Source organism: Tachysurus vachellii, chromosome 23, assembly GCF_030014155.1.
Source record: "Tachysurus vachellii isolate PV-2020 chromosome 23, HZAU_Pvac_v1, whole genome shotgun sequence".
NCBI lineage: Eukaryota > Metazoa > Chordata > Actinopteri > Siluriformes > Bagridae > Tachysurus > Tachysurus vachellii.
Window position 1 is genome coordinate 182,116 of NC_083482.1, and position 23,118 is coordinate 205,233.

At 40.6% G+C, this 23,118-nt stretch overlaps 1 protein-coding gene across 10 annotated transcripts in view; it reads right to left on the bottom strand.

The window, feature by feature from the left end:
• cacna1ab (calcium channel, voltage-dependent, P/Q type, alpha 1A subunit, b) overlaps positions 1–23,118 on the bottom strand; it is a 75,253-nt gene that overhangs the window by 47,334 nt on the left and 4,801 nt on the right. For 9 of the 10 annotated variants that reach the window (XM_060859832.1, XM_060859835.1, XM_060859836.1 and 6 more), the window contains exons 4-19: positions 16,012–16,117; positions 15,200–15,339; positions 13,701–13,792; positions 12,073–12,225; positions 11,803–11,990; positions 11,614–11,717; positions 11,211–11,326; positions 5,855–5,902; positions 5,648–5,734; positions 5,261–5,437; positions 5,017–5,129; positions 4,808–4,920; positions 1,031–1,162; positions 822–894; positions 290–407; positions 108–175 (exon numbers count right to left, since the gene is read on the bottom strand). In XM_060859832.1, coding sequence (XP_060715815.1) covers positions 108–175; positions 290–407; positions 822–894; positions 1,031–1,162; positions 4,808–4,920; positions 5,017–5,129; positions 5,261–5,437; positions 5,648–5,734; positions 5,855–5,902; positions 11,211–11,326; positions 11,614–11,717; positions 11,803–11,990; positions 12,073–12,225; positions 13,701–13,792; positions 15,200–15,339; positions 16,012–16,117 — 1,828 coding nt within the window. The remainder of the gene's footprint in view (positions 1–107; positions 176–289; positions 408–821; positions 895–1,030; positions 1,163–4,807; positions 4,921–5,016; positions 5,130–5,260; positions 5,438–5,647; positions 5,735–5,854; positions 5,903–11,210; positions 11,327–11,613; positions 11,718–11,802; positions 11,991–12,072; positions 12,226–13,700; positions 13,793–15,199; positions 15,340–16,011; positions 16,118–23,118) is intronic. The other variant, XM_060859831.1, reaches the window with a different exon arrangement.

Sequence of the window (23,118 nt, forward strand, 5' to 3'; positions counted from 1 at the left end):
CACACACACACACAGGTCCCATAAAGCCAAATACACAGCAAGCCTCATCCAGACACAAACACACAACCAGGCAAACCCTAAACACACACGTACACACACACACATACCTTTGTGAGTTCCTGAGCATTAGCCAGATTATCCACAGCGATGGCCAAGAAGACATTCAGCAGTGTGTCTGACACCAGTTAAAGTGTTTCTCACATGCTCTGTGTGAGTGTGTGTGTTAGTATGTGTGTGTGTGTGTGTGTGTGTGTGAGTGTGTGTGTGTGTGAATGACTGCATAGGATACAGTTGCCAAAAAGGGTGAGTACGATGAAGAACACAGAGGAGATCATTCCTTTGTGAACACCTCCCTGAGATTGAATCCCATCATACATGACAACATTCCAGTCCTCACCTGTCAGGATCTAACACACACACACACACACACACACACACACACACACACACACACACACAATGACAGATTACTTTTTATGGAATTCTTAACACTAACACACACACACTCACTCACTCTCTCTCTCTCACACACACACACAGAGACACACACACTCACTCACTCACTCACTCACTCACACACACACCACACACACACCAGGACAGATTACATTTTATGGAATTTATAACACACACACTCACTCACTCACACACAGACCACACACATACACACACACACACCATGATAGATAACGTTTTATGGAATTTCTAACACTAACACACACACACACACACACACACACACACACACACACACACACACAAACACACACACACACACACACACACAAACAAACACACACACACAACAGATGCCACATCACCTGAAACACAGTCATAATGGCTGCAGGAAAGGTGTCAAAATTTGTAGGAGGAGTTCCCTGGTCAAAGTTAAACCTACAGACACACATATACACACACACACACACACACACACACACACACACACACACACAATCATATGGTCTGCATTATGTGGGAAAACAGTGTGACTAAATATTTGGACATATGTTTGTGGTTGGGGTTTACTGACTGTCCCCCAAACAGCTGCATCCCCAGAAGGGCAAACACCACTATGAAGAGGAAGAGGAGGAAAAGAAGGCTGATAATGGACTTCATCGAATTCAGCAGAGACACCACCAGATTACGTAGTGAAGCCCAGTACCTGAGAGGTAGAGACAGACAGGTAGACACAGACAGGTAGACACAGACAGGTAGACACAGACGGGTAGAGACAGACAGGTAGACACAGACGGGTAGACACAGACAGGTAGACACAGACAGGCAGACACAGACGGGTAGACACAGACGGGTAGACACAGACGGGTAGACACAGACAGGTAGAGACAACAGGTAGACACAGACAGGTAGAGACAGACAGGTAGACACAGACAGGTAGAGACAGACAGGTAGAGACAGACAGGTAGAGACAACAGGTAGACACAGACAGGTAGACACAGACAGGTAGACACAGACAGGTAGACACAGACAGGTAGAGACAGACAGGTAGAGACAGACAGGTAGAGACAGACAGGTAGACACAGACAGGTGGACACAGACAGGTAGAGACAGACAATAATTACAGATTTAGTCACCATGATGCAGCATGAGTGTATGAAAGGACTGAGAAGAAATGGAATTTCCTCCACAAGCTGTTAAAAGGTTTATAAAGACACAGTGAGTGAGAAACTACACTACACTACACTACATTACACTACACTACACTACATTACACTACACTACATTACACTACACTACATTACACTACACTACACTACATTACACTACACTACATTACACTACACTACATTACACTACACTACACTACATTACACTACACTACACTACACTACATTACACTACACTACATTACACTACACTACACTACACTACATTACACTACACTACACTACATTACACTACATTACACTACACTACACTACATTACACTACACTACACTACACTACACTACATTACACTACACTACACTACATTACACTACACTACACTACACTACACTACACTACACTACATTACACTACACTACACTACACTACACTACATTACACTACACTACACTACACTACATTACACTACACTACACTACATTACACTACACTACATTACACTACACTACATTACACTACACTACACTACATTACACTACACTACATTACACTACACTACACTACATTACACTACACTACATTACACTACATTACACTACACTACATTACACTACACTACATTACACTACACTACACTACATTACACTACACTACACTACACTACATTACACTACACTACATTACACTACACTACACTACACTACATTACACTACACTACACTACATTACACTACATTACACTACACTACACTACATTACACTACACTACACTACACTACACTACATTACACTACACTACACTACATTACACTACACTACACTACACTACACTACACTACATTACACTACACTACACTACACTACACTACACTACACTACACTACATTACACTACACTACATTACACTACACTACACTACACTACATTACACTACACTACACTACATTACACTACATTACACTACACTACACTACACTACATTACATTACACTACACTACATTACACTACACTACATTACACTACACTACACTACACTACACTACACTACATTACACTACACTACATTACACTACACTACACTACACTACATTACATTACACTACACTACACTACATTACACTACACTACATTACACTACACTACATTACACTACACTACACTACATTACACTACACTACATTACACTACACTACACTACACTACACTACACTACACTACACTACATTACACTACACTACACTACACTACATTACACTACACTACACTACATTACACTACACTACATTACACTACACTACATTACACTACACTACATTACACTACATTACACTACACTACACTACATTACACTACACTACACTACACTACACTACACTACACTACATTACATTACACTACATTACACTACACTACACTACATTACACTACACTACACTACATTACACTACACTACATTACACTACATTACACTACACTACACTACACTACTCTACACTACTCTACACTACACTATACTACACTACATTACACTACACTACACTACACTACATTACACTACACTACATTACACTACACTACACTACACTACATTACACTACACTACATTACACTACACTACATTACACTACATTACACTACACTACACTACACTACATTACACTACACTACACTACACTACATTACACTACACTACATTACACTACATTACACTACACTACATTACACTACACTACACTACATTACACTACACTACACTACACTACATTACACTACACTACACTACATTACACTACACTACACTACACTACATTACACTACACTACACTACACTACACTACATTACACTACACTACACTACATTACACTACACTACATTACACTACATTACACTACACTACACTACACTACACTACATTACACTACACTACATTACACTACACTACATTACACTACACTACATTACATTACACTACATTACACTACACTACTCTACACTACACTATACTACACTACACTACTCTACACTACTCTACACTACACTACTCTACACTACACTACACTACACTACTCTACACTACACTACTCTACTCTTCTCTACACTACACTACACTACATTACACTATACTACACTACACTACTCTACACTACACTACTCTAGACTACACTACACTACACTACACTACTCTACACTACTCTAGACTACACTACACTACACTACACTACTCTACACTACTCTACACTACACTACACTACACTACTCTACACTACACTATGCTTCACTACACACGCTACACTACTCTACACTACACACGCTACACTACTCTACACTACACACGCTACACTACACACGCTACACTACTCTACACTACACACACTACACTACACACGCTACACTACACACGCTACACTACACACACTACACTACTCTACATTACACTACGCTTCACTACACATGCTACACTACACACGCTACACTACACACACACTACACTACATTACACTACACACTCTACACTACACTATGTTACACTACACACTCTACGTTACACTATGTTACACTACACTACACACTCTACACTACACTACGTTACACTACACACTCTACACTATGTTACACTACACACTCTACACTACACTACGTTACACTATGTTACACTATGTTACACTACACACTCTACGTCACACTATGTTACACTACACACTCTACACTACACTACACACTCTACACTACATTACACTACTCTACACTACACACTCTACACTACACTATGTTACACTGTTACACTACACACTCTACACTACACTATGTTACACTACACACTCTACACTACACTACACACTCTACACTACATTACACTACTCTACACTACACACTCTACACTACACTACGTTACACTGTTACACTACACACTCTACACTACACTACGTTACACTGTTACACTACACACTCTACACTACACTATGTTACACTACACACTCTACACTACACACTCTACACTACACTATGTTACACTACACACTCTACACTACACTACGTTACACAACACACTCTACACTACACTACGTAACACTATGTTACACTACACACTCTACACTACACTACACACTCTACACTACACTACACTACACTACACACGCTACACTGCACATGCTACACACACTACAGAATGAAGAACTCACTTGGTAACTTTGAAGATCCGGAGCAATCTCAGAGCTCGCAGTACACTGATCCCAAATGAAGTGCCAGGTTTTATCATTGCCCAGACCACTTCAAATATGCTGCCGACAATCACCTAATACACACAAACACACACACATATAGATTAACAAGTCACTTCAGAAGGATAAAAGATAGAGAGAGAGAGAAGTCAGAATACAAGGACACTTACAGCACAATCAAAACAGTTGAAGGAGGAGTGAAAGTAGGGCCTTGTCCCCAATCCATACATCTTTATCAACATCTCCATCATGAAGAGGCCCAGAAATATAAACTCTGCGTAGACTAAGGTCAGAAGTCAGAGGTCACCAATCAGTTAGGAGAAACCACAACACACAACACACAGTTATCACACCGATCACATCCTGACCATGTTTACAGACTGCATACACATGTGCACACACACACACACTTACATAGAAAGTCGGACAGCAGTTCGGGCTGGTCGTAGTGAACGACAGCGACACAGAGTGTGTTCAGACCAACAAGGCTCAGGACGGTCCAATAAAATGCCTGAGTTTTTACCATCTTACGTATAAGGATACGGAAGCGCCGCTCTTTCTTGCTAAAACTGGAGCCATCTGCTTTCAGACCTACACACAACACACACACTCACACATTAACAAACACTGTAATCAATTTCAGACACACTTCTACTATGATTGTAATAAGTGTAAAGCAGAATGTAACAGCAAAGCAATAACAGATGAAAACTAAGCAGGGCGCTGAAGCATTACACTCTCAGTGGTTTAGTTCCCTGCATTTAATATTATTGTAAAGTGAACTGTGTGTTTTATTCTCACCCTCTGCATCCCCCATGTGATCCTGTCCTCCCTCCTGGTTCAGCAAATCAGTTTTACTCTTTTTTATAGTGGGTCTGCGGCGAGAGCCTGAACACACAGACACACACGTGACATACAAAATTAAAACAACATCATTATAATGGATTTAAAATAAAACAATTATATGTTAGAAACTTTACAAAATTAAGTTTTTAATATGGATTATACAATTCATACGGCCTCCTGTAGTGTCATCTTCAGCCAAGATCACTTCCTCTGCAAAGACATGGAGGATTATATAAGGTGTTTTTATCTGCAGATGCACCAACATCAATGCTACAGTTAAAGTCACAGAGATCAGACATAATCTTTATTCTGATGTTTGATGAACATTATTGAAGCACAAGGCCTGTATCCACATGATATTATGTACTGTGATGCCGCATGAGTGGCTTTATGCATTAGAGAATAGCAGTAGTTAGAGTCCAGAGGCAGAGGGCAGAGTCCAGGCACTTTAACAACTATATTTTAAAAGCAACTATTGTGCATATAGTAAATTAAAGAGACATGAAATGCCTTACTGGATAAAAAAAGCATTCTGTATATTTGTAGATCTGTATATTTGTAGTGTACTGTAGAGTAGTGTACTGTACAGTAGTGTAGTGTAGTGTAGGGTAGTGTAGGGTAGGGTAGGGTAGGGTAGGCTAGGGTAGGGTAGTGTAGTGTAGTGTAGTGTAGGGTAGAGTAGTGTTATTTTGTAGTGTGTATAGTATAGTGAAGGACACAGTGTTATAGTGTAGTGTGTATTGTATAGTGAAGGACACAGTGTTATAGTGTAGTGTGTATTGTATAGTGAAGGACAGTGTTATAGTGTAGTGTGTATTGTATAGTGAAGGACACAGTGTTATAGTGTAGACACAGTGTTATAGTGTAGTGTGTATTGTATAGTGAAGGACACAGTGTTATAGTGTAGTGTGTATTGTATAGTGAAGGACACAGTGTTATAGTGTAGTATGTATTGTATAGTGAAGGACACAGTGTTATAGTGTAGTGTGTATTGTATAGTGAAGGACACAGTGTTATAGTGTAGTGTGTATTGTATAGTGAAGGACACAGCGTTATAGTGTAGTGTGTATTGTATAGTGAAGGACAGTGTTATAGTGTAGTGTGTATTGTATAGTGAAGGACACAGTGTTATAGTGTAGACACAGTGTTATAGTGTAGTGTGTATTGTATAGTGAAGGACAGTGTTATAGTGTAGTGTGTATTGTATAGTGAAGGACACAGTGTTATAGTGTAGACACAGTGTTATAGTGTAGTGTGTATTGTATAGTGAAGGACACAGTGTTATAGTGTAGTGTGTATTGTATAGTGAAGGACACAGCGTTATAGTGTAGTGTGTATTGTATAGTGAAGGACAGTGTTATAGTGTAGTGTGTATTGTATAGTGAAGGACACAGTGTTATAGTGTAGACACAGTGTTATAGTGTAGTGTGTATTGTATAGTGAAGGACACAGTGTTATAGTGTAGTGTGTATTGTATAGTGAAGGACACAGTGTTATAGTGTAGTGTGTATTGTATAGTGAAGGACAGTGTTATAGTGTAGTGTGTATTGTATAGTGAAGGACACAGTGTTATAGTGTAGACACAGTGTTATAGTGTAGTGTGTATTGTATAGTGAAGGACACAGTGTTATAGTGTAGTGTGTATTGTATAGTGAAGGACACAGTGTTATAGTGTAGTGTGTATTGTATAGTGAAGGACAGTGTTATAGTGTAGTGTGTATTGTATAGTGAAGGACACAGTGTTATAGTGTAGACACAGTGTTATAGTGTAGTGTGTATTGTATAGTGAAGGACACAGTGTTATAGTGTAGTGTGTATTGTATAGTGAAGGACACAGTGTTATAGTGTAGTGTGTATTGTATAGTGAAGGACAGTGTTATAGTGTAGTGTGTATTGTATAGTGAAGGACACAGTGTTATAGTGTAGACACAGTGTTATAGTGTAGTGTGTATTGTATAGTGAAGGACACAGTGTTATAGTGTAGTGTGTATTGTATAGTGAAGGACACAGTGTTATAGTGTAGTGTGTATTGTATAGTGAAGGACACAGTGTTATAGTGTAGTGTGTATTGCATAGTGAAGGACACAGTGTTATAGTGTAGTGTGTATTGTATAGTGAAGGACACAGTGTTATAGTGTAGTGTGTATTGTATAGTGAAGGACAGTGTTATAGTGTAGTGTGTATTGTATAGTGAAGGACACAGTGTTATAGTGTAGACACAGTGTTATAGTGTAGTGTGTATTGTATAGTGAAGGACACAGTGTTATAGTGTAGTGTGTATTGTATAGTGAAGGACACAGCGTTATAGTGTAGTGTGTATTGTATAGTGAAGGACAGTGTTATAGTGTAGTGTGTATTGTATAGTGAAGGACACAGTGTTATAGTGTAGACACAGTGTTATAGTGTAGTGTGTATTGTATAGTGAAGGACACAGTGTTATAGTGTAGTGTGTATTGTATAGTGAAGGACACAGTGTTATAGTGTAGACACAGTGTTATAGTGTAGTGTGTATAGTATAGTGAAGGACACAGTGTTATAGTGTAGTGTGTATTGTATAGTGAAGGACAGTGTTATAGTGTAGTGTGTATTGTATAGTGAAGGACACAGTGTTATAGTGTAGACACAGTGTTATAGTGTAGTGTGTATTGTATAGTGAAGGACACAGTGTTATAGTGTAGTGTGTATTGTATAGTGAAGGACACAGTGTTATAGTGTAGTGTGTATTGTATAGTGAAGGACACAGTGTTATAGTGTAGTGTGTATTGTATAGTGAAGGACAGTGTTATAGTGTAGTGTGTATTGTATAGTGAAGGACACAGTGTTATAGTGTAGACACAGTGTTATAGTGTAGTGTGTATTGTATAGTGAAGGACACAGTGTTATAGTGTAGTGTGTATTGTATAGTGAAGGACACAGTGTTATAGTGTAGTGTGTATTGTATAGTGAAGGACAGTGTTATAGTGTAGTGTGTATTGTATAGTGAAGGACACAGTGTTATAGTGTAGACACAGTGTTATAGTGTAGTGTGTATTGTATAGTGAAGGACACAGTGTTATAGTGTAGACACAGTGTTATAGTGTAGTGTGTATAGTATAGTGAAGGACACAGTGTTATAGTGTAGTGTGTATTGTATAGTGAAGGACAGTGTTATAGTGTAGTGTGTATTGTATAGTGAAGGACACAGTGTTATAGTGTAGACACAGTGTTATAGTGTAGTGTGTATTGTATAGTGAAGGACACAGTGTTATAGTGTAGTGTGTATTGTATAGTGAAGGACACAGTGTTATAGTGTAGTGTGTATTGTATAGTGAAGGACACAGTGTTATAGTGTAGTGTGTATTGCATAGTGAAGGACACAGTGTTATAGTGTAGTGTGTATTGTATAGTGAAGGACACAGTGTTATAGTGTAGTGTGTATTGTATAGTGAAGGACAGTGTTATAGTGTAGTGTGTATTGTATAGTGAAGGACACAGTGTTATAGTGTAGACACAGTGTTATAGTGTAGTGTGTATTGTATAGTGAAGGACACAGTGTTATAGTGTAGTGTGTATTGTATAGTGAAGGACACAGCGTTATAGTGTAGTGTGTATTGTATAGTGAAGGACAGTGTTATAGTGTAGTGTGTATTGTATAGTGAAGGACACAGTGTTATAGTGTAGACACAGTGTTATAGTGTAGTGTGTATTGTATAGTGAAGGACACAGTGTTATAGTGTAGTGTGTATTGTATAGTGAAGGACAGTGTTATAGTGTAGTGTGTATTGTATAGTGAAGGACAGTGTTATAGTGTAGTGTGTATTGTATAGTGAAGGACACAGTGTTATAGTGTAGTGTGTATTGTATAGTGAAGGACACAGTGTTATAGTGTAGTGTGTATTGTATAGTGAAGGACACAGTGTTATAGTGTAGTGTGTATTGTATAGTGAAGGACACAGTGTTATAGTGTAGACACAGTGTTATAGTGTAGTGTGTATAGTATAGTGAAGGACACAGTGTTATAGTGTAGTGTGTATTGTATAGTGAAGGACAGTGTTATAGTGTAGTGTGTATTGTATAGTGAAGGACACAGTGTTATAGTGTAGACACAGTGTTATAGTGTAGTGTGTATTGTATAGTGAAGGACACAGTGTTATAGTGTAGTGTGTATTGTATAGTGAAGGACACAGTGTTATAGTGTAGTGTGTATTGTATAGTGAAGGACACAGTGTTATAGTGTAGTGTGTATTGCATAGTGAAGGACACAGTGTTATAGTGTAGTGTGTATTGTATAGTGAAGGACACAGTGTTATAGTGTAGTGTGTATTGTATAGTGAAGGACAGTGTTATAGTGTAGTGTGTATTGTATAGTGAAGGACACAGTGTTATAGTGTAGACACAGTGTTATAGTGTAGTGTGTATTGTATAGTGAAGGACACAGTGTTATAGTGTAGTGTGTATTGTATAGTGAAGGACAGTGTTATAGTGTAGTGTGTATTGTATAGTGAAGGACACAGTGTTATAGTGTAGACACAGTGTTATAGTGTAGTGTGTATTGTATAGTGAAGGACACAGTGTTATAGTGTAGTGTGTATTGTATAGTGAAGGACACAGCGTTATAGTGTAGTGTGTATTGTATAGTGAAGGACAGTGTTATAGTGTAGTGTGTATTGTATAGTGAAGGACACAGTGTTATAGTGTAGACACAGTGTTATAGTGTAGTGTGTATTGTATAGTGAAGGACACAGTGTTATAGTGTAGTGTGTATTGTATAGTGAAGGACAGTGTTATAGTGTAGTGTGTATTGTATAGTGAAGGACAGTGTTATAGTGTAGTGTGTATTGTATAGTGAAGGACACAGTGTTATAGTGTAGACACAGTGTTATAGTGTAGTGTGTATTGTATAGTGAAGGACACAGTGTTATAGTGTAGTGTGTATTGTATAGTGAAGGACACAGTGTTATAGTGTAGACACAGTGTTATAGTGTAGTGTGTATAGTATAGTGAAGGACACAGTGTTATAGTGTAGTGTGTATTGTATAGTGAAGGACAGTGTTATAGTGTAGTGTGTATTGTATAGTGAAGGACACAGTGTTATAGTGTAGACACAGTGTTATAGTGTAGTGTGTATTGTATAGTGAAGGACAGTGTTATAGTGTAGTGTGTATTGTATAGTGAAGGACACAGTGTTATAGTGTAGACACAGTGTTATAGTGTAGTGTGTATTGTATAGTGAAGGACACAGTGTTATAGTGTAGTGTGTATTGTATAGTGAAGGACAGTGTTATAGTGTAGTGTGTATTGCATAGTGAAGGACACAGTGTTATAGTGTAGTGTGTATTGTATAGTGAAGGACACAGTGTTATAGTGTAGTGTGTATTGTATAGTGAAGGACAGTGTTATAGTGTAGTGTGTATTGTATAGTGAAGGACACAGTGTTATAGTGTAGACACAGTGTTATAGTGTAGTGTGTATTGTATAGTGAAGGACACAGTGTTATAGTGTAGTGTGTAGTATTGTGATGTATAGAGTTTGTATATACCTGCTTTGCAGATCCATTCTAGATATCCATTCAGTTCTCTCTCGATCTGCTGCTGTCTCCGCAACTTTAGAAACTCACTGCGGTTCTCAACTCGTTCCCTTTCTTTAGCAAACTCACTGTGGACCCCGAACACACATACACACATACACACACACACACACACACACACACACACACACACACACACATGCGCACACACATGCACAAAAAAAAAACATGTAAATATTGACTTTTAAGGTAAGGTTTTGGAATTTTGTCTTATTTTGTATCCATATATTTTTATGCCTGATATTTGATATGAAGCTTCACAAATGCACAAATCTGTATATAAATTATTTCCTTACATCTTTACACACACTGTCTTACACAAAATGCACACACACACACACATATATATTCTTACCCAGACAGCACACCCAACACCAAGTTCAGCATAAAGAAAGAGCCAATGATAATTAACGGGACGTAGTAAAGCCAGTTCCAAGTGCTTCCTAAAGCATCATTACTCTACAGGAATACACACACATACACACACAGGTTACATTTTTTATTGGATTAGATACTTTGATTCATTGAGTGTGTGTGTCCTTACATAATAAAGCATGTCTGTCCAGCCCTCCATGGTGATGCACTGGAACACAGTGAGCACAGCAAACAGAATGTTGTCGAACTGCGTTATTCCATAATTTGGTCCAAGCCACTTGTCAATACATACGGATCCAGAAGGACAAACCCGTGCTGGTAACTCATCACCACACAGCTGATCATCAAGAAGCTCTCCTACAAACACACACATTTCTAGCTACTTTCCTTTTAAGGTGGTTGCGAGGGTTTTGTTGTTGTTGTTGTTGTTGTTGTTTACCTGTGGCATTGTCATAACAGGCTTTGTGGAATTTTCCAGAGTAGAATTCAAGGCCAATGATGGCAAACATGAGGATTGCAACAAATAGCAGAACACCAATCTGTAGCAGAGGGATCATTGCCTTCATTATGGACTTCAACACCACCTGTAGGCCTGAAAGATAAAAAACACCACACAAATAAACACACATACTGTTAGCTCATGGTCACAGTGTTTTCATGACATGTTCCAGATACTATAAGGTCTTCTACAAATGGCCACCAGTGTGCTGTGGTACAGATAAGACACAGAACACAGTTTGTCATTTACATTCTCATGCCCTGTCCTCTGAAACTCCTTGTTCAGGTCAACAAACAAAGAAACACATCCCTATTTATCTGGGGTTCTTTTCTTATTGATAAAAAAAATCAACTATGTTCTGCTCTCATAAATGACACCTCAGTATAGTTTATAGCCAGTAGATGGAGCTAATATACACAAGGTTCATAAAACCAGTACACCTTCATCCTTCCCATACAGTATATTGTATTATTGAATATAATTCTCTCCATGGGGGGTCACGGTGTCTTAGTGGTTAGCACGTTCGCCTCACACCTCCAGGGTTGGAGGTTTGATTCCCGCCTCCACCTTGTGTGTGTGGAGTTTGCATGTTCTCCCCGTGCCTCGGGGGTTTCCTCCGGGTACTCCGGTTTCCTCCCCCGGTCCAAAGACATGCAAGGTAGGTTGATTGGCATCTCTGGAAAAATTGTCCGTAGTGTGTGATTGCGTGAGTGAATGAGTGTGTGTGTGCCCTGCGATGGGTTGGCACTCCGTCCAGGGTGTATCCTGCCTTGATGCCCAATGACGCCTGAGATAGGCACAGGCTCCCCGTGACCCGAGGTAGTTCAGATAAGCGGTAGAAGATGAATGAATTAATTCTCTCCATATCAACCACTAAGTACAAAACATCTGCTGATCGACAGAAAAGCTCACAGAAACAACATTAACCCTAACCCAGTCTTTAACCTATCTGTGCGAGCAAGTATGTCTCCTGTGAGACGAGAACCATCATGAGAACATTCCTGACATTTTCTACAGTGACCATCTGAAATAATAAATGTTATGGATCAAACTATGAGCTCCTCCAGAATTGCAGCTACAACATGTTCCAAACATCTCAGAGGGTTAAACACTGATGTGTAATGAAAGACACTTTCAGAACAAGCCTTCCTCACACCATCTGCAGGATATCACAGAAGTGATGGTATAATATTTAATCCTGATTGTGTTACACACATTTAACCATGAACAGATCCAGAGCTCTGAGTCATCACTGATACAGGTACATACTGTTCTGATTACAACTTTATAGGCCAACTGAAAATAGATCACAGGGAGAATAAACACTCCATAACCTGAGACGCATCTTACTGACATCATCAACTAAGGACAAATAAAATTAAACTTACAACAGGATAATCACCAGCAGAAGGAGCTAAAGTACAAATTAAATAAACTCAAATACACACACACACACACACACACACACTCACACAATGGGATATTAAAAGAAATGAATTTTTACCTATGAATTTTTTATATACCTGTAAGGTATATGTGAGCAATAAAAATAAAGGCTTCATACTTACTTGGAATTCCTGAGACAAGCTTGAGAGGCCTCAAAACTCTGACCGCACGCAGTGTCCGCAAATCAACCTCAGAACCAACAGTGGATAAAATACTGAAGAAGAGAAAAATAAGATTGTGGCGTGAGGAATTAACACAAACATGTCTGGTGGAAAAAACCCTAACTTTGACAGCTTAAGCTGTCCCTTTTCACTCTACCTTACTCTCCCTCTTTATCTGTCTTTCCCTCTGGCTCCCACTTTACCTACTTTGTCATTTCTCAGACACTGACGTGTGTGTGTGTGTGTGTGTGTGTGTGTCTGTGTGTGTGAAGGCCATGATGAACACTGAGAACATGGTGGGAATTATTTATAGTTTGTGCATGTAAAATGATGCTGGGAGATTCCTGGTCTCTCCCCACTCACTTCATTACCATGGCAACTGGTGATTCCTCATTTACGATGTCTCCACGGTTACCAAACTGCTCTCATTCACAACCGTTACCATGGCAACAGGTATTTTGTCATTGATGGAATCTAGCTCGGTTTCACCTTGGCAACCAGAGAACAAGAAACAAGAACAAGAAAACGAGACAGAGTTGGGGGACACCATGTACACCCCTCTAATCTTGTAACGTGTGTGCTGCAAATATGTGTGTGTGTGTGTGTGTGTGTGTGTGTGTTTGTGTTTGGGTTTGTGTGTGTAAAAGTATATTTCTATCTCCCGCCATATCTGGGCCAGTGTTTACATTATTAAACAACACAAACTTCTACACTACAGAGACCTGTGTGTGTGTGTGTGTGTGTGTGTGTGTGTGTGAGAATCTGTAGCCTGTCTGGACTCCAGCGCTGTTACTCTGTCATTGCATAACATTGCTATGGAAACAGAAGAGCATGGCAGTGTGATGAGTGTTTGTGAGTCTGAAATCTAAAACAGAACAGAAGAGATACAGCTGTCTCTGTCTGTCTCACTCTGTCTCTGTCTCTCTCACTCTGTCTGTCTCACTCTGTCTCTGTCTGTCTCACTCTGTCTGTCTCACACTCTCGCATTCTCTCTAACTGTCTTTGTCTGTGTCATGAAGAGAGTTCATTGCAGACTGTCAATGATCAGCACAATCATGATGTGCTGACACACACACACACACACACACACACACACACACACACACACCTGGCTGTACCTGTACCTGCTCTAATCACATACAAGCCACTCTGCTCTTCTCTCGCTGTCTATTTCATTCTGTCTGTTTTTCTCTTTCTGTCTTATTCTTTCTCAGTGTGTGACATTTTTACCCCAGTGTTGCTCCTCATGGTGCTTCTGTGATCTCTCCCTTGTCTGACTGTGTGTGTGTGTGTGTGTGTGTAAGACTGTGTGCTCACAGCAAGCATCTGGTTTGACACAACCCCCTTCTAGGACTAATGACACCCCCCAACACACACACACACAGTCATATTGTTTAAGTCACTGAAAGTGTATAGGGTGGTATGTGTGTGTGTGTGTGTGTGTGTGTGTGTGGACTTACCCAGTAAGCACCACAACAAAGTCCATGACATTCCAGCCATTGCGCAGGTACGAGTCCTTATGGAAGGCAAAACCCAGAGCCAGGATCTTAATGCCAGACTCAAAACAGAAAATCGCTATGAAGTACGGCTCAGTGTCGTCCTGAGAGACAGACAGGCAGACAAAGATTTGTGAATGGAATCAAACAAGAACTTTTATTTCTGTGTGTATGTGTGTTTTTATATATGTGTGTTTATATGCGTGTTTATGTATGTGTGTGTGGTGTGTATGTATCTGTGTGTGGTGTATGTGTGTGTGCGTGTATGTGTGAGTGTATGTGTGTGTAATGTGTGTGTGTGTTTGTGTGTGTGGGGGGTGTATGTATGTGTGTATGTGTGTGTGGTGTATGTGTGTGTGGTGTATGTGTGTGCGTGTACTGTATGTGTTTGATGTGTGTGTGTATGTGTGTTGTGTATGTATGTGTATGTATGTGTGTGTGTGGTGTATGTGTGTGTGCGTGTATGTGTTTAATGTGTGTGTGCGTGTGTGGTGTATGTGTGTGTGTGTATGTATGTGTGTGTGAGGGTGTGTATGTGTGTGTGGTGTATGTGTGTTTGTGTATGTGCTTGATGTGTATGTGTGTTGTGTATGTATGTGTATGTATGTTTGTGTGTGTGTGGTGTGTATATTTGTATGTGTGTGTATGTGTGTATGTGTGTTGTGTATGTATGTGTATGTATGTGTGTGTGTGTGTGTGTGTGTGTGTGGTGTGTATATTTGTATGTGTGTGTGTGTGTGTATGTGTGTGTGTGTATATGTGTGTGTGTGTCTCACCAGTCGTTCTGAAAGCGGTGTTTTGTCATAGACAGGTAAATGCTGCTCAAGTGCTAAAACAATGCAGTTAGCAATAATGGTCGTTAATATCATCCACTCAAATGGAGTGAACACAATAGTTAAGGAAAACACACGTATCATGAAAAATATCTCATGCTCACTGACATCATCACTTTTTCCATCTGTCTGCTTGTTTATATATAAATTGTATAAGGACATGTATAATAGTTAAATAGACAGAGGCATTATTAAATCCCAGTGATCATTTCACTATAAATGTACAGTCAAACATCTGTAGCAGCTCAAGCGCTACTGCACTGCTCTGACACCAGAGAACATCACAATCTCTAATGTACAACTTTAAGGACAATCAGTTGATACACTAATGCACCTTCAATCCACTATAGAAAAATCCTAAACCCCAATAAACAATTCAAATAAAAAAACTGAACAGCTTTAACATCAGTGAACTGCTCATAACTTAATATGCCAAAAACTGATTGCAAAAGTTTGAACCCCAGTAAATCACAGTCATTGTGAACAAATCAATCACTAGTGAACAGTATAGCCACTAGCAAAACACAATGTACATTAGCTTACAGCTCGAAATACTAAAGGAACTGTCAAACACTACTAAGTAAAATAAACACTAAACAAGTAAATAGCTAAAACACTTGTGAAAATCACAAGTAAACAAAGGTCCTCTTCCATTGGGTGTCATTCTCTACTTTATAAAAAACTTGCATGTATATTCTGAATATCTTACTCAGTGTTGTACATTTGCATTAATATTGTGGGTTTTGTGTGGGCACACATGCACGCACGAGCACACACACGCGCACACACACGCGCGCGCACACACATACACGCACGAGCACACATGCACACACAAACGAGCACGCGCGCGCGCGCGCACACATACACGCACGAGCACACACGCACGAGCACACATGCACACACAAACGAGCACACACGCGCGCACGCACACACATACACGCACGAGCACACACGCACGAGCACACGCGCGCGCGCGCACACACGCACGAGCACACATGCACACACACGCGCGCGCGCACACATGCACACAAAGGCACGCACACGGCACACACACACACACTATCTCAAGATTAGCACTAGCACACTAGAAGGATTAAAGTGGTTACCACAGCAACAAGATGAGCATTGCACTAAGCGCTCCAACTTCCTCTATCATTTTCTTCCATTCACAACCCAACATCTCTCTATGATGCATTAGAGGGAATCATATTCAGAGTGCTTAGCAAGCTGCAACTCATAATGGACTCTTAATAATTCACAGCTCAATTTAAAGAGAGAGAGAGAACTGTAGAATTTGCAGAATTAGTTACACAACAAATTAAAGGTAAACAAGACAACCCCTAAGTTGAAAACTTCTGGTGTGCACACAAATACACACACATACACAAACACACAAATACACACACATGCACACACACAAATACACACACATACACAAACACACACAGATACACACACATGCACACACATACACAAACACACACAAATACACACATACACACACAGAGACACAGTAGATATTTAACGATAATTACAAGCTGTATCTCCAAGTCTCTCTGTCCTAAAGTCTGTGTGTGTAAAAACAGAAAGCCTCCTGCTCAGTATAAAAATAGATATAAGAGACTGCTTTCCATTTCCCTGTCTCTCTCTCTATTTAGTTAGAGATATCATGTTTCATTTGCTTGAATCTGAAGAGATTTTAGTCTCACTTATTTCTTCTGTCTGTCTCAGCTCAGGATGTTCTCACACTTTCCTTCTCCATCTTGTCTTTAAACATATTTTACATTATATTATACATCCTTCTCTTCCTGACAAAACATAAATTAGAGAGACAGACACGGATGATGATGATGACGAATATTCTGATGATAATGGGGATGAAGACCAAAGTAGAGAAAAAGAATAAAATAATCAGTTCATCTTGTATGATTGTCTTCCCACTTCTCTACTGTTAAATGACTTTATAGCAGGATTATCTTTAGATCATTTTAGTTTAGATAACATTTTTTGAAAAGGTAGTTATCTGGTTACCTTGTTGCTAAGTTACTTGCTGTTGTCTGATGATGTTGCTGTGCTGCAATTGTAGTCCAAAATATTGCAACAATGAAGGTTACTTTAATAGAATAAAATCAATAGCTATAGGCCTATAAATGTAAAAGTGTAGCACTGAATGTGCAGAAGAGGGAAATGATATTATTATCACTTTACAAGTTGAATGTAACATTCATGAGCTCCAGTCTTCTGGAAGGTTCTCCACTAGATGTTGGATTGTGGCTGTGGGGATTAACGATCATTCAGCTACAGGAGTATTAGTGAGATCAGACACTGATGTTGGTGAGGAGGTCTGGTGGTGTTCAGTAGCACTGAGTCAGAATCAGGGAACTGTGCAGGACACTTGAGTTCTTCACTCCAACCTTCACCTACACAACATGTCTTCAAGGAGATGCTTTGTACACAGGGACTCTTGGTTTGGACTCTTAGTTCCAATGAAGTGAATTTGTAATGCAGACTGAGACATTCTATACAATTGTGTGCATCAGACATTGTTCTGAATTTGTTTGCTAACAGTTTGGCGAAGATGCACATATGAGTGTAAAGGTCAGTTGTTCACATGCTTTTGGTTATATAATGATACCACTGTAATTTCCTTTAATAATAAGAAGAAGGTTGTCATCAAGATTACAAAAACTCTAAAATCAATATTACACATTTTCAATAAAGTTAAAGTTAGTCCCTGTTTAAATACAGAGTTTAAATCACATAAGTCTCCTGTCCATCCTCATGAGTCATGGAGCTTAGTGTCTTAGTGTCATTTTTTTATCCACACTCTCAGTAAGCCTCTTTTCTAGCTCTTCCCCCAAAGTCACAGCCTCTCTACATTATCTCTCTCCCCAAAGTCACAGCCTCCCTACATTATCTCTCTCCCCAAGGTTACAGCCCCTATACCTGCTCTCTCTCCCCAAGGTCACAGCCCCTATACCTGCTCTCTCCCCAAGGTCACAGCCCCTATACCTGCTCTCTCTCCCCAAGGTCACAGCCTCTCTACATTATCTCTCTCCCCAAGGTCACAGCCCCTATACCTGCTCTCTCTCCCCAAGGTCACAGCCCCTATACCTGCTCTCTCCCCAAGGTCACAGCCCCTATACCTGCTCTCTCCCCAAGGTCACAGCCTATATACCTGTTCTCACTCGCCAAAGTCATAGCATCTATACACACTCTCTTTCCAAGGTCACAGCACATTGTTAATGACCTGCACACCATACAGAATACATGCTGGTTGGTGCTATCTTGTGTTATTTATCCTATATTGTCTGTTTGGACTGTCTTTTGTATTTTTGTATTGTCTCACACTGTCTGCAGTAGGTTGCATACAATGCACTTTATGTGGCTAGGAGAAATTACTTTCAGTCCTTAGCTCTATGTTGTTTTATGTAACACCATGATCCTGGAGAAACACTGTTTCATTTCACTATGTACTGTGTCAGCTATAATCGCTTAAAATTACAATAAAAGCTTCTTGACTTTATTTCACTCTATACCCACTCTCTCCCCAAGCCACAGCCTCTATACTCACACTCTCTCCCCAAGCCACAGCCTCTATACCCACTCTCTCCCATAGTCACAGCCTATATACCCACTCTCTCCCATAGTCACAGCCTATATACCCACTCTCTCCCATAGTCACACCCTATATACCCACTCTCTCCCATGGTCACAGCCTATATACCCACTCTCTCCCATGGTCACACCCTATATACCCACTCTCTCCCATAGTCACACCCTATATACCCACTCTCTCCCATGGTCACAGCCTATATACCCACTCTCTCCCATGGTCACAGCATATATACCCACTCTCTCCCATGGTCACAGCCTATATACCCACTCTCTCCCATGGTCACAGCCTATATACCCACTCTCTCCCATAGTCACAGCCTATATACCCACTCTCTCCCACAGTCACAGCCTATATACCCACTCTCTCCCATAGTCACAGCCTATATACCCACTCTCTCCCATGGTCACAGCCTATATACACACTCTCCCACAGTCACAGCCTATATACCCACTCTCTCCCATAGTCACAGCCTATACACCCACTCTCTCCCATGGTCACAGCATATATACCCACTCTCTCCCATAGTCACAGCCTATATACCCACTCTCTCCCATAGTCACAGCCTATATACCCACTCTCTCCCATGGTCACAGCCTATATACCCACTCTCTGCCATAGTCACAGCCTATATACCCACTCTCTCCCATGGTCACAGCCTATATACCCACTCTCCCACAGTCACATCCTATATACCCACTCTCTCCCATAGTCACAGCCTATATACCCACTCTCCCACAGTCACAGTCTATATACCCACTCTCTCCCATAGTCACACCCTATATACCCACTCTCTCCCATAGTCACAGCATATATACCCACTCTCCCATAATCACAGCCTATATACCCACTCCATCATCATAGTCACAGCCTATATACCCACTCTCCCATGGTCACAGCCTATATACCCACTCTCTCCCATAGTCACACCCTATATACCCACTCTCTCCCATAGTCACAGCCTATATACCCACTCTCTCCCATGGTCACAGCCTATATACCCACTCTCTCCCATAGTCACAGCCTATATACCCACTCTCTCCCATAGTCACAGCCTATATACTCACTCTCTCCCATAGTCACAGCCTATATACCCACTCTCTCCCATAGTCACAGCCTATATACCCACTCTCTCCCATGGTCACAGCCTATATACCCACTCCATCATCATAGTCACAGCCTATATACCCACTCTCCCATGGTCAGAGCCTATATACCCACTCTCTCCCATAGTCACACCCTATATACCCACTCTCTCCCATAGTCACAGTCTATATACCCACTCTCTCCCATAGTCACAGTCTATATACCCACTCTCTCCCATAGTCGCACCATATATACCCTCTCTCTCCCATAGTCACAGCCTATATACCCACTCCATCATCATAGTCACAGTCTATATACCCACTCTCTCCCATAGTCACAGCCTATATACCCACTCTCTCCCATGGTCACAGTCTATATACCCACTCTCTCCCATGGTCACAGCCTATATACCCACTCCATCATCATAGTCACAGCCTATATACCCACTCTCTCCCATAGTCACAGCCTATATACCCACTCTCTTCCCATAGACACAGCCTATATACCCACTCTCTTCCCATAGTCACAGCCTATATACCCACTCTCTTCCCATAGTCACATCCTATATACCCACTCTCTCCCATAGTCACAGTCTATATACCCACTCTCTCCCATAGTCACAGTCTATATACCCACTCTCTCCCATAGTCACACCATATATACCCTCTCTCTCCCATAGTCACAGCCTACAAACCCACTCCATCATCATAGTCACAGCCTATATACCCACTCTCCCATAGTCACAGCCTACAGTATATACCCACTCCATCATCATAGTCACAGCCTATATACCCACTCTCTCCCATAGTCACAGTCTATATACCCACTCTCCCATAATCACAGGATATATACCCACTCCATCATCATAGTCACAGTCTATATACCCACTCTCTCCCATGGTCACAGTCTATATACCCACTCTCTCCCATGGTCACAGCCTATATACCCACTCCATCATCATAGTCACAGCCTATATACCCACTCTCTCCCATAGTCACAGCCTATATACCCACTCTCTTCCCATAGTCACAGCCTATATACCCACTCTCTCCCATAGTCACACCATATATACCCTCTCTCTCCCATAGTCACAGCCTATATACCCACTCCATCATCATAGTCACAGCCTATATACCCACTCTCCCATAGTCACAGCCTACAGTATATACCCACTCCATCATCATAGTCACAGTCTATATACCCACTCTCTCCCATGGTCACAGTCTATATACCCACTCTTTCCCATGGTCACAGCCTATATACCCACTCCATCATCATAGTCACAGCCTATATACCCACTCTCTCCCATGGTCACAGCCTATATACCCACTCTCTCCCATAGTCACAGCCTATATACCCACTCTCTCCCATGGTCACAGCCTATATACCCACTCTCTCCCATAGTCACAGTCTATATACCCACTCTCTCCCATAGTCACAGCCTATATACCCACTCTCTCCCATAGTCACAGCCTATATACCCACTCCATCATCATAGTCACAGCCTATATACCCACTCTCTCCCATAGTCATAGCCTATATACCCACTCTCTCCCCAAGGCCACAGCCTCTAAACCCACTTTCTCTCCCCAACATTCCTCACTTGATTTGACTCTATACCTGCTCTCTCCCCATGATCACAGCATCTATACACATTCTCTCAGCAAGAATTATTTATCTACTCCTGCACTCTAAATATCATAATGTCATCCTTTATACATGTCCTCTCATTGTCATTTCAAGATAGGACTCAGTCCTATAGGTCTGCCCCTGTGCACCATCCTCCCCTTGCACCTGATCCAAAATGCAGCTACATGACATCTTCTCCAGCTTCCCAAGTTCTCTGACACCAAATCATTGCAACAATACAGACATACTATAGCTTCTGTATCAGATTGTTCAGGGTGATGATGAAGATGATGATAATGGTGATGAACATGGAGGTGATAATAGTGGTGATGATGATGGTAATAAAAGTGTTGGTGATGGTGATAATAATTTCACTGATTTTGTTGATGGAGATTAAATCAGTTTAATAAAAAGAAGTGAACACCACTATTCTTTTTCCACAGACTACTGTTCATGTTTCTTTCGGCTGACCTTCTTCGTATCTGTTTCTGTATCTGTGTCTCTCCCCTCCTTTTCTCAACCTCAATTAATACATCTCTCTCTCTTTCTGTCTCTCGCACTCTTAAAAAATAGAGATGATTCTTAACCTGAGTGAATAATAATGACTGCATGCAAGCAAGTAAAAAGAAAGTAAACCCTTTTACAATCCACAGCTCTCTTTAGATCCTGCCACATCATTTCAATGGTGTTGAGGTCTGGACTTTGACTTGCCTATTCTA